General features: G+C 33.8%; 1 protein-coding gene and 1 non-coding gene across 3 annotated transcripts; both read right to left on the bottom strand.

Moving 5' to 3' along the window:
- Positions 1-4421: 4421 nt before the first annotated feature.
- Positions 4422-4507, bottom strand: TRNAY-GUA (transfer RNA tyrosine (anticodon GUA)). The gene is given in 2 exon segments: positions 4422-4457; positions 4471-4507. It is a non-coding gene; the product is annotated as a tRNA-Tyr (tRNA).
- A 1981-nt stretch (positions 4508-6488) lies between these two features.
- Positions 6489-12095, bottom strand: LOC149962915 (U3 small nucleolar RNA-associated protein 6 homolog). 2 transcript variants are annotated; one of them, XM_090170398.1, is made up of 19 exons: positions 11072-12095; positions 10870-10954; positions 10622-10804; positions 10505-10565; positions 10328-10446; positions 10228-10260; positions 10113-10154; positions 9966-10041; positions 9824-9905; positions 9686-9768; positions 9548-9619; positions 8828-8904; positions 8685-8762; positions 7866-8051; positions 7717-7794; positions 7548-7654; positions 7405-7471; positions 7267-7339; positions 6489-6729 (listed from the first exon to the last, which is right to left on the bottom strand). In XM_090170398.1, the coding sequence occupies exons 1-19, from the start codon at positions 11161-11163 to the stop codon at positions 6581-6583; spliced, it is 1743 nt and encodes a 580-aa protein (XP_090026524.1). In that variant the 5' UTR covers positions 11164-12095; the 3' UTR covers positions 6489-6580. The 2 variants fall into 2 exon arrangements, with proteins under 2 accessions (XP_090026524.1, XP_090026525.1); XM_090170399.1 differs by lacking the exons at positions 10870-10954; positions 11072-12095 and having other exon boundaries at positions 10622-10678; positions 10756-10794.
- Positions 12096-13162: the final 1067 nt, after the last annotated feature.

Here is a 13162-nt window from a genome sequence, read left to right as displayed (position 1 = left end):
TGTATACAGTGAAATATCGATGTATCAATGTAGTGTTAATATTCCTCTTATAATATTGCTATTTTTAGACAACATATTCAATTAACATAGGTCCCTTAGCTATGTACAGAAAATCGACCTTCTGGTTGGCCATTAAAAAAAAAGCCAAATGAAATGGTACTTTTTTTGGTCCACTTCACTAATAATCCAGTAATAGGCAAAAAATCGACCAAACTTCGGAAAAAATGCCCCCGGGCTGAATTTTTGCATACACCTTTATTTAGTGTCTATAAACGTTGTGTCAAAAGTCCCCATCATTGGGGTGTATGGAACTTTTTTTTTTGGCGGGAAAATGCCCGGCAAAAATGGTTTTTCACCAATATCTTCGTTATTATTACCAAAAGTAAATAGGGGGAGAAAGTCTATCACTGCCTTCAGATTTTACCTTCCACCATGCTTGACACCCTTTTTAAAGAGCTAGTGATCACGTGATATTTCTAACCAATAAGGATAGCGCATTACGCGCGAAGTAGTGCATTTGTGGTATTCCGGTCCGCGCTCAAGATGAAAATTTTGAATTTTATTCCCTGGCAACCATGTCACCGCCTCGCGATTTCAAATAGTCTCTCTGTCAAATGCTGACCATTATTTCCTTCGATAACGGTTGATTTTAATTAATAATTACTATATCAATTGTAAAATAAACAAAAAATGTTCGTAGCTATATCTATTATTTCAGTTAAACTTGCAAATTGTTAGGCCTTAACATCGTAGATATACCAATTAGTCCCGATCTCGGCTCTTGGATGGCGCCACGCTCTCCACGATTTAAGTGAGCGTTTTTCTAGTTACGGTTTATTTCTTTTCAAAAGTCGTGTTATTATTTTTAAAATGTCGCATTTTAGTTTCTATCATATATCTACTTTATTTAGGAACTAAATTGACCAAATTATCGAAAGCAAATGTTTAATATTAACGTATTTTATAGATAACTATTTTTCATCGTGGCGGAGTACAACCGATACCTTTCTGTCCCTGTAAAGAGGCGAGGGGGAAGTCATTTCCGAAGCCCAAAAATTTTACCCCTCAAATAAAGGCCTTTTCACACGAGCCAGCTTTTTGATACAACTAGATGAGTCAACTTGAGTTGAGTCAACTAGTTGGTTCGTGTGAATAAAAGTTCGATGAGTTGATCCACCAAAAAAGTACGCGAGAAAAAAATGGATCACTGATCCATTTTTGCTGACTCAGCATTTTGATTTGAAAAGTTGGCTCGTGTGAAAAGGTCTTAAGACGTCGTGCGGCTGGACCCAAGTGCCAGACTTTCTCCCCCTATTTACTTTTGTTATTACTTTTACAGCTATACTGTCAATAGACATGCAATAGAGTAGTATCGCTCTGTAGCTTTGGGCTATGGCCGCCATTTTGAGGGCAGTTTTTTATCTATAGGAAAAAGCATGGGTGACGTCGACATACGTCACGCCGATATTATTCTATTACAAAATTATTGCTGAGCACGTTTTTGACAAGAATGGTCTTATTTGAATTTAGCGTCTGAGCAGTCGTTTCTGCGCAATCGCAGTGCCAATGTTTTTAGTACGGCTTCCATGTTTTTTTTTGTGGAAAAAAATATGACATACCTAAAAATTTCACAATCGAAAGAGGTTATGGTCTTATACAACCTCCGCAAAGTCCTAAAGTCTGCAGTGCCAACTTTCACCGCCATCTTGGAAAATGGCCGCCATTTTATATTCGCTTATAATTCAAAAATTATTTACCCAAACTCAACATATGAGGTGTCATTCTTCTTCAAATTGTCTTATCCTTCATTATAAGCTCTTAAAAGGGCGATTTTATCAAAAGGTCAAAGGTCACGAGCTAAAAAAGTTAAAATATCTTTAAATTATAACGAAAAACGGTATATTTCTTACATATTGCTAATTAATTAAAACTTCTAATAATAGTTCATAGTAGCCCTGTTGCTCTGGAGAAGGTCAAAGTTTAATTGGATTAAATTGATTAAGTATTTATTTTAATATTAAATAATAACTGATACCCCACCCTTCGTTTTCTAATTAAAAAAAGTCCTTGGTTTAACGCCAATTTCGAATGAAAAATGTTCTGAGGCGAATTCTAAGTCAAAATGTTGCGCTTTGTTCGAAAAAAAATGTTTCAAGACTGCCCGACTTGACATTCAACCACCAGGGGGCATTCTAGGTCGTTACGACCACAGCACATGCAGTTTCAAAGCGAACGGTACGAAAGATATTTTTGAAAACCAATTTTATAAAAATAAAGTAAATATCAAATATTAATTAATAAAAACATTAATAAATACATGTAGAAAGATTAAAAAAACGACTTCTCTTGCATAGTAAAATTTAAAAATGTTTTATTAAAAGACACGACTTGTTTCGCTGCCGTTCGGTAGCAACCGTAGCATCATCAGATGCACATCAAACCTGATGATGCGACCGAACGGCAGTCAAACTAGTCGTGTCTTTTAATAAAACATTTTTAAATTTTACTATGCAAGAGTAGTCGTTTTTTCATTCTTTCTATATTTTAATGCATAGGTTTATTTTTACCATATTAATAAATACATAAATGAAAAAGTAAATATAACACAAATAAATAGATATGATAAATTAATGTTCTATAAATTTATCGTTTTTTAAACTTATTATTATCGCTTTGAGCTTCTTGTTCTTCGTTTTCATTTTCTTCTTGTTCTTCGATTTCATTTTCTTCTTGTTCTTCGATTTTATTTTCTGCTGGATTATCTATTTCCTTATCGCTCTTTTCTTTTTTTTTCCGTTGAATCTATTTCTATTGGTTCACAATTTTGGCATGATTGCCCGTGACAATTACCGCAAACTGATGAACAGTGAAGTCCGAGCTTTCGACAACCACATAATGGTCCGCATCCTTTTAAACAGTTACAAAAAATCATGTTCAAAAGACATTCCGGAGCCGGCGGTTGCGAAGTTGTTTTTGGTCGTAATCGATTATCTTTATTTATCCATCCCCAAACTGTAGGATTTAATTCATTACCTAACCACTTCTGAACTTGATAATACACTCGAAATAAGTGCTCTTTAGCTGCATTTTCTGTAGGTGGTAAAAGATTTAGGTTTACCGATTTCTTTCTATGTATAGATTTTGAAAAACATTTATAACGATATTCGTTAATGGAAATTTCTGTAATGGGAGCCCCATACATGGCCAAAATAACCCATATTCCATTGGAAGCCAGCGATTCATGAGAAACTGAAGGTTGTGGTCGTTTTTTTAATCTTTCTACATGTATTTATTAATGTTTTTATTAATTAATATTTGATATTTACTTTATTTTTATAAAATTGGTTTTCAAAAATATCTTTCGTACCGTTCGCTTTGAAACTGCTTGTGCTGTGGTCGTAACGACCTAGAATGCCCCCTGGTGGTTGAATGTCAAGTCGGGCAGTCTTGAAACAATTGTTTTCGAACAAAGCGCAACATTTTGACTTAGAATTCGCCTCAGAACATTTTTCATTCGAAATTGGCGTTAAACCAAGGACTTTTTTTATTAGAAAACGAAGGGTGGGGTATCAGTTATTATTTAATATTAAAATAAATACTTAATCAATTTAATCCAATTAAACTTTGACCTTCTCCAGAGCAACAGGACTACTATGAAATATTATTAGAAGTTTTAATTAATTAGCAATATGTAAGAAATATACCGTTTTTCGTTATAATTTAAAGATATTTTAACTTGTTTAGCTCGTGACCTTTGACCTTTTGATAAAATCGCCCTTTTAAGAGCTTATAAAGAAGGATAAGACAATTTGAAGAAGAATGACACCTCATATGTTGAGTTTGGGTAAATAATTTTTGAATTATAAGCTAATATAAAATGGCGGCCATTTTCCAAGATGGCGGTGAAAGTTGGCACTGCAGACTTTAGGACTTTGCGGAGGTTGTATAAGACCATAACCTCTTTCGATTGTGAAATTTTTAGGTATGGCATATTTTTTTACACAAAAAAACATGGAAGCCGTACTAAAAACATTGGCACTGCGATTGCGCAGAAACGACTGCTCAGACGCTAAATTCAAATAAGACCATTCTTGTCAAAAACGTGCTCAGCATTAATTTTGTAATTGACAGTATAGCTGTAAAAGTAATAATAACGAAGATATTGGTGAAAACCCAATTTTGCCGGGCATTTTCCCGCCAAAAAAAAAGTTCCATAAACCCCAATGATGGGGACTTTTGACACAACGCTTATAGACACTAAATAAAGGTGTATGCAAAAATTCAGCCCGGGGGCATTTTTTTCCGAAGTGAAATCCTAAAGTTACTGGACTATAACCAAAAGCGACATTATGTCACTTTTGCTATAACTAAACATAAACCTGCAACACAATTATTTTTCAGAATCATCGGGAATAAAAATTTCCGTCGAGCCGGATTTGAACCAGCGACCTATGGATTTCAATCTTAACTCTACAGTCCACCGCTCTACCAACTGAGCTATCGACGGTTGAAATAAAGGAGCTTATTTAACCAATGCACTTTTGAATATAAATAATACGCCATCTACTGGCTCGGAAAATAGGAAAATTTGCGGGAAATTTGACTCGCGGTTATATGAGTTAAAAGGACACTGCCCCTTGAAATATCACATTTTGAGAAACCAAACTTCTAAAATCAACATGAAATTATTGAAATGAAGTATATAATGAAGTTTAAATTTTGATTCGTAATTCATGTAACATTTTATACTAAAATAAATATGAAAAACCAACTAAACCAGGTTTCATAGTATTAGTCCATAAACGGTATTACTATTTACATATGTAACACAACTTGCACAAGCATTCATAAGTATGCCATAAAAGCATTTTTTTAATGAAACCTTGTTCAAGGCATATGACGTAAATTACGTCACTTCCAACTCCGTAACGAAATAACAGTCATCGGCTGCCTTCAGTAACTCTCAACGAAGTATCTGTAAAATTATTTTCGTTGAGACCAGGGGTACGTTCAGTAACTGTCAACGGGAAAAAACCCGATGGATTTATATTAAAAATTGTGTACTTCCTCTAATAATCTAAATCCACTATTTTTCACCTAAGAAGCAATCATTTTTCAAAATTTAATACTTTGCTAAATATACTCCGTCATGAGTTGTGGCCTAAAAGTCTTTTTAGACTTGGCCCTTTAAGAAAATGTAAATACAAAAGGTGCTATGTCAAATAAAATTATTATTATTATTATTATTATATTTACCACCGATGTGCTTTTTCGTCATAATGACGTCGTAATCTGCTGAACGCTTTTATACAGTCATCGGTGTTTTTTAAAATGGCGTAGCATTTATAGTAGTTTTATGTCAGTAATGACGTCAGTCATCGGAAAAACCGACTCTTCCAGCCGATGACTATCGTGACGTCAAAACCGGAAACGCAAAAAGCGTACAAGAGAAAACCGGTGTCAGCGATTGCTAACCGGTGTCATCGGTGAGAGTTGTTGAACGTACCCCGTTGCTAACGTGACGTAGGATCTTGTTGAACGCTTTTTACGCTTGTTGTAAATTTTGTAAAATATTGCCTGTAGCGGCGTCTGCAGCTAGCTTTCCTCCGTGCTGCGACGTCACATTTTTCAGAGTTACTGAACGCCGCCAATGACTGGTATTATCATATGTAACATAATTACTCATAAGTATGCCTCTGTGTAACATTTTCATTGAAAAAAGTTCAATGAGACTTTGTTTCACACGGAACATACATTAAGCGGACCCAAAAATGCAAAAACTCTTATAATCCTTGCGCTATTGAAAAGGTTACCATGGAAATGAAATCATGTGATCGCGAAACACGAGTTAAACTTGACCAGGGAAAAGCCAGAAACGCGCGAGGAATTCTCACCAATTTCCGTTTCCCATAAGTAAAGTTGATGACGCGTATTTCGTCACAAAGTTGTAAGTGACGTAATTTACGTCATATCCCGTGACACACTTATGGATGATTATGTTACATATGGTATTATATATAAATCAATCGGGTTTTTTCCGTTGACAGTTACTGTAAAAATATTTTCGTTGAAACCAGGGCTACCCTGGTCTCAACGAAAATAATTTTACAGATACTTCGTTGAGAGTTACTGAAGGCAGCCATTAACTTTACCGATGGGAAAATGAGGACGGCTTGCATCTCTAAAGTTTAGCTCATACTTTGAAATCACATGATTTAGTTTACATGATAACCTTTCAATATCCCAAGGATTAGAACAAATTTTACATTTTGGGTCCGCTTATTATATGATCCGTGTGAAACAAATTTCCATTGAATTTTTTTCTATGGAAATGTTATAACAGTCATACTTATGAGTAATTATGTTACACACGTTATTTATTAAACTCAGGTAACTTCCAACAGGGACTTGGCATTAAGGCATCATAGAATGTCAACCAATAAAAAATTGGATCACAAATGTTACCCTATAACCTAGTAGCATTATTCCACTGAACAATTATTTATTGGAAAAATAGAATTTTACATTTGATCCAAAAAAAACTACAAAAACACAAAAAAAATTTACATCTATTCAAAATTCATACATTTAGAACTGTGTATCGTTCTATAAATTCATTAGTAAGCTCTGATGGCAACGACTTCAGTGCTTTCCTATAAATATCACCGACTTTCGATGGTTTTCCAAACTGACTCTGTAACTCAAATTTAACGTAATTTATCCAAGTATCTGGAACACAATTTAAAATAATTATAAAAAAAATTCCAAGGGCTTAAATGATTTTCATGAATACACTGAATCAACCATAAATTTGGGATAGTAACGCTGGAATTAAATAGGTGCGTTCAGGAGTCGTGATTTCACAAAACAAATTCTGAAATTTCAAGGGATTTTTTTGCTTTTCTGATAACATTGCCTATAGTATATTTAGTTGATGTTATGAGTCACAGTTGTAAAAAATATTTGTAATACGTTGTAAGGAAATTCATGATCTAAATATCCATTTGAAACTTTTGCAGATATATTTTTGCAAAATTATTCAAATGTAAGTAATTTTGTAATAAATAGAACCTTAAATTTGGAATCATTTTCAGAATTGAGCTGAATATCTATATAAATTAGTATTAAGAGCAAGGGATAAAAAAAAGGAAAAACAGGATTTTTCATTTAATGAAATTATCACAAGAGGGAAATCTTAGATATCAAATGTGGAAGCCCTGCTGTAATTCTAGCAGTACTATACCCAATTCAATGGAATCAACATACCAACTGAATAAGTACCAAAATTCATCAGGCATAAATCATACAACCGCCGTATTGATTTTGCCTCACCATTCATCTAAAAAATAGTAAAATATCGATATGAGGGGTAATTTTTTTTAAAAATCATAATTCAAGTTATACCCGATTTGTTTCAAATTCAATCATCTTATTATACAGTTCCACAGTTAAAGGTTCTGTACTTAGTAACCTTAGAGAAATTGAGAACAAGAAAGTCAATTTCTAAACAATAAGTTTAAAAACATTAAAAGAAATATTTGATTTACCTTTCACATAGAGCTTTCGTATCTTGAGCCTTATTACTCAAAATACTCCATTGCAAATATTGATACTTGATAAATTTGCAAGTAACAGGACCTTGATTTAGACCAAACTAAAAAGGAAATTCTTATAGAAAGAGCTGAAGATTTGACAATGGAATCAATTTATGAATACCTCAAACAACTCTATCAAATCATTCCTTGATAACGTACTAAAATGATCAATAGCTAATTTCCAGAGATCAATTCTCTCCTAATTAACAGAAATACATTAACTAATAAAAATATATTTTTTTAAAAACATTCATTGAACAGAAAACGCACTTCATCTGGAACTTTCAATACGGCTTTTCGCAAAAGAATCATGAAGAATTTAGGATCATCGCTCATCGAAGTATGCAACTTCAAACAACATTCCCATATTTCAGGGCAGCTTGGAAAAACTACACTTCCTTCGATACAAAGTTGACGTGCTTTCTCAGTTTCACCCAAAGAATACAATATTCTAATCTAGTCAAAGTTAATGAAGAAAATTAAGGGCTGTGCAAGTACTCCAACATCATCGAGTACTCTACCTTTTTTGAGGTTGAGTACTCAAACAAGTAATTGGAGAATACTCTTCAATTACTGAGTACCAAAAAATTGCATAATCAGGTACCAGATTACTCAAATAAGCTTATCTCTAAACTCGTTGAGTATTTGTTTTTTCTATCCTCGGTGCTTCAAAGTTCAAAGAGAGGGTTTTATAACTTTTTGGGGGCAATAAACAGTACCTACAAATTTGTGGAAAATGTAGTTCATTTAAATTAAAGGAATATTTTTCAGCATTGAAAGTTACTTTATACTTCTTTTAAATTTCATTTAACAATTACTTGAATAAAACCCGCTCCTAATCAAGTACTCAATTACTCGACTTGACTTCAATATTACTCGACTAGAATACTCAAGGAAAATAATTCCTAACTATTTTGCCCTAACAATGAGAGCGAGAAATTAGGCAATTTACAAGTGGCAAAGACCATATTCTAACATAATTTGATACTCAATAACTGACTCAATTGCTTAAAACCACTACTCGCACAGCCCTAAGAAATGTCAGCAGGCGAGTTTATTATATATAAAACTATACATGTAGTAATTTACCCATTCCAAAAACATAATTTCGGAAATGATTTTCTGTTCCAATGTCTTTTCGAAAAGTACTCTCAGCTTCTGTATGACCTGAATTAAAACATTTGAAATTTTTCTACTTTAACAGCGATAAACCATGACTTGTTTAAACTTGCTTTCACAGCTCTATTTTCGGAACTTGCATCCCTGAGATTATCCAGTAAAAATTGAAAGTAAAATGTGCACATCCGTACTAAAAATTAAAAAAAAAATATATTTATCAGAAATTTAATTTGGAAAACTTTTTACAAAAATACGCTAGAATTCAGATGCAAGCCAAAATTAAAGATTTGTCAGAAAAAATGTTCATTAAAATTTTAAACAGATTTCATGCATATATCTTCTATTTAAATTTAGTAACAGTTAAAAATTAAAGCTGTTAAAGCAAATGTCAGCTCGACATGAAGTATCTCGTTTTTCAACAGATGTCGCTAGCTACGAAATCAAAGCAAGATGGTTAAGCTACATTTCGACCAAAAATGTGGGACATTAAAGTACCCCTTGCGTTGATTGGCTAGTTTATAAATTTGAACAATATATTTTATATGAGATATATAATTTAGGTTAAAGTCCACTATGTAGAGTATAAGATGTATAATTATAATACTCTACAATGGTTCTCTGAAGACGTTATTGTTTCGCTAATTTGAATTTCAACTTCTTTTGCCATTAATAGACGGCACCACACTCTTCACTAAAGTTGCGTTTTTCGAAGAATTGGATAGCCATTTCTAATAACAGGTGGCAATGATAGAGTCGACAGTTGCTTTAAATAATAATATGTCGCCATGTAGCATTTTCTATGTTCAATAAATTCCACATAAAAGAATATATACCTGTTGGAAGTAATGATAGACCTTCTTCAAAATATTCTATTGCTTTTACTTCTGCTTCTTTCAGTTCATTATCTTTACAAATTCAATGATATTGAGGATAATGCAAACATTAAACAATATATAATCTAAAATATTTACATTTCAATTTTTCAGTTCTATTTATGCAACACCTTGCCAAGGCATTCCACGTTTCTTCTTTCTCCGGAAAAGTTTCCCTAACACTAAAATGATTGAAATTATTATCAATATTCACGAATTAGGGCCAAAGGTTATTACTAGTTGAGAATAGTGGACTGATGCAGATCTGTGAATTCGAATTCTTTGCAAATGGGCATGAAAGACAGTGCAAAATTTACATCTAAAAATAATAACATTTGTTATTTTTAAAGATTTTTCAATGTTAAATTTTTCTTCTTGCCTTTAATCGCTTTCACTGCTTCTTTGAAACCAATCAAAGCCAGTTTTCCTTGTAAAACATCATCCACTATGATATCCTAAAACCGTAACAAAAACATTGATTTTAACCTAAAAGAATTATCAGTAGTAGATTACTGTAGATGTTTACCGGCATTTTAGCATGTTCCAATGCTTGCCTTCGTTTCTGAAGCTATTTTTAAAAACCTTCCATAATTAAGCTCTGATATCTTAAATCTAAATAGTTATCATTTAAGAAATCATACCTGCTCTGAGTATATCAGTTCCATTCGAAAATACTACAAATATATATTAATGTACAGAATTAAAAAATGTTCAATTTGCTTCGCGGAAAGTACAACCTACCTCCTGCCAAATATGTTCCGATTCGGGATGGAATCTTATGGCCCTATGTAATAACTGGCGGGCTGTATCGCATGACTTGTTATCTTCTAGCTCCCATTTCGCAACCATTACCCACAATTCTATATTGAAGTACAATTCAGTAAGAAAGATTTATAAAATCAAAAATGAAACATTTACCTGGTTTATTATGAATTTTAAGCATCCGTGCCATCATGCCACTCATATTTTCGTGCCATTTCTATTAGAGATAGATAACATATTTGAATACTATTTATTAATTATTAAAGAACTTGCCATTTTTTTTAGAAATTCTCTATGCGTAATCCAAAGTTGAACATCCTCAGGAAACTTCTTTATGACAAGTTTGAAAAGATTATTAATTCTATTTCCAATTTGGCCATCAATTTCCTTCTTTTTGTACTCATAACCATTTTTATTTCGGCGCAATTTTATCAAATTGAGAAGTTCAATTTCATACTAAGAAAAAAACCATTACACTTCATATTTATATTACATCAACATCGAAAGAAAACAATATATACCTGAATATATTTAATGTAATTCTCTTTAGTTTTATTTGCAGATGAAACTTTGTACTCTAATTGTTTGCGTTTCTTAACCACTTTCCTAAAAAAATGTATTAATTTGCAATAACATTCCCATAACAGCCATGATAATGATTAGAGATCTGAGACACATCCTAATAAACCAAGGCCCTGTAGTAGATGTCAAGAAACGAATTACCTTATTTCGTCTCCAGAGAATAATTTCACTCGTTTTAATTCTTCAAGCTCAGGAAGAGATCTTTCTGCATTTAACTGAACAACTTCTGCCATTACTTTTTATTTCAATTATACCTTAAATTAAAGCAACACGTTTACACGGCACATTATCCATTTACTTTCATTGCTCCATGTGGGTAATTTTTTTTTTTTTTATTCGTTTGTAACGTGTGGGACAATTCAGTCCTCTCGTCCATCTGATTAATCAGGGCGAGATATGTGTAACGGCCACGCCAACGGGGGGATACGTGGGGACAGGGGTGGGGACACCCGTGGCGGAAGTATTCCGACCACCCGTTGGGGGATTGGTGGTCGTCCTCACACGGCCATCCACAAACTCTGCCTCCCGGACGCCTGGAATTACAGGAGTGAGCCACTACTCCCGGCCTCCATGTGGGTAATGGGCATAGATATAGGAAACGTATATAAAGGTCTAGATAAAATATTTCAAAGGGAGTGAATACGGAGGTGGCAGCTAGCAGAAACGCGTAATTTCTGCAGGCTATCCTTATAAGGCGCTATCTATCGGTAAGAAAGCTCGTGCTATCGTCGCGAGAGCCATTGTCTCCTGCTTAAAAATTATGGCGTTTTCCATTGGAGTCCTCTGAGCGCTCCTGGAGCGCTCCTAAATATAAAACGTGTTCCATTGGGACCAAAAGGGCAACTCCAAAAAGGAGGCACGTTTTCCATTGCCACTGTTGCTCCCTCGCGGATTGATCCGAGCTGCCCCAACTCGAGGGACGGGGCAACCAAAAAAGAGCAATTTTTAAGCAAAGTGACTCCTAGAAAAATTCGTATTCCATTCGGAGGGCTGGAAGTCTAGTCCTCCGAGCACCTAGCGGAGTTCTCCGTGGTAGAGCGATGACGTAGAAGGCAAATCCGGATCACGCTCGGAGCAGTCCCAATGGAAAACGCCATAAAAGCGAGGGGTCCGACACTCGTCTAAAATGCGTACGAAATTTGAAAATCTTCAAATCTTTTCCTCCAGATTTGAAGATTTGACCGAAATTTCATAAATTTACAAAATTTGCAGAATTTCCAAATTTTATATGTTATTTGCAAATTTCAATGAGATTTGATAGGGATTTGAAAATTTGGATGAGATTTGATAAGGATTTGGAAATTTTAACGAGATTTGATAAGGATTTGGAAATTTTAACGAGATTTGATAAGGATTTGGAAATTTTAACGAGATTTGATAAGGATTTGGAAATTTTCATGAGATTTGATCGTGATCCTCATTTTAATATTTCATTAATTTGACTGTTTTTCGAAAATCTATAACTCTTTCAAGCTCGGTTCACATTTCTCTCATTATCTCATATCTATTCAAGGGGCCTCAAATCGTTTTCGTCAAAGTCTCTAGTGTCTCAAGTCGTGTTCACACTAGAGACTTTGAGAACCATTTTCGATCGTTTTGAGAAATCAAAATTAATTTTGAAAAGTATAATTTCATTTTTCAACGATCACTCTATCGAAGTGGCTCAAAAAAAATCAAGTTCACCATTCCAAAACGGTCGAAAACGATTCTCAAAGGCTAGTGTGAACCGCTTTAATTATCTTCAAACCGTTTCAAAGGGCTTCGAAATGGTTTTCGTGACTAAAGTGGTCCAAAACCATTTCGAAATCGATTCCAACGTGTGACCAAAGCTTATGAGAAACGCAAATTTTGATTGTAATTAGGAAACTTACTGCAGTTAGATATTTAAATTTGAAATTTATATAATTTTAAAGCAACAAAGCCAGAGTATTTCTTTAAGTGAGATCTAAGCTTTTGAATTTCCAAAGGTGTGTTAATAATTGCGTTTTAATGTGAAGACGCCAATTTTATTGAATTTACTTAATTAATCAATCTAAAAGTGTGTATTACTCGGTTTATTATGACTAAAGGGTAGTACATCAACATTTCGATATTCCCAACATTTCCGGGATTTTACCGCCCGGATTTTAACGTAATATTCAGGTAGTATTTTTTCGATAGACAAGAGTGTAACAGTACGTTTTAATTTGTAAATTCGACGAAATATCTTTAATTCTGGACCGAGCGAGAAAC

The sequence above is a fragment of the Leiobunum rupestre genome, chromosome 1, assembly GCF_980474605.1.
Source record: "Leiobunum rupestre chromosome 1, qqLeiRupe1.1.hap1, whole genome shotgun sequence".
In the NCBI taxonomy this organism is placed as follows: Eukaryota; Metazoa; Arthropoda; class Arachnida; order Opiliones; family Sclerosomatidae; genus Leiobunum; species Leiobunum rupestre.
This window is presented reverse-complemented; position numbering and strand designations above follow the sequence as displayed.

Bases quoted from the DNA above. Each gene is read 5' to 3' on its own strand.
- LOC149962915 (XM_090170398.1), bottom strand. From the start codon at position 11,163: ATGGCAGAAGTTGTTCAGTTAAATGCAGAAAGATCTCTTCCTGAGCTT. The intron at 10,566-10,621 runs GCAAGTTCTTTA...TATCTCTAATAG, and splicing joins GAGAATTTCTAAAAAAAATG to AAATGGCACGAAAATATGAG. The intron at 10,261-10,327 runs GTAGGTTGTACT...ATATATTTGTAG, and splicing joins CGGAACATATTTGGCAGGAG to TATTTTCGAATGGAACTGAT.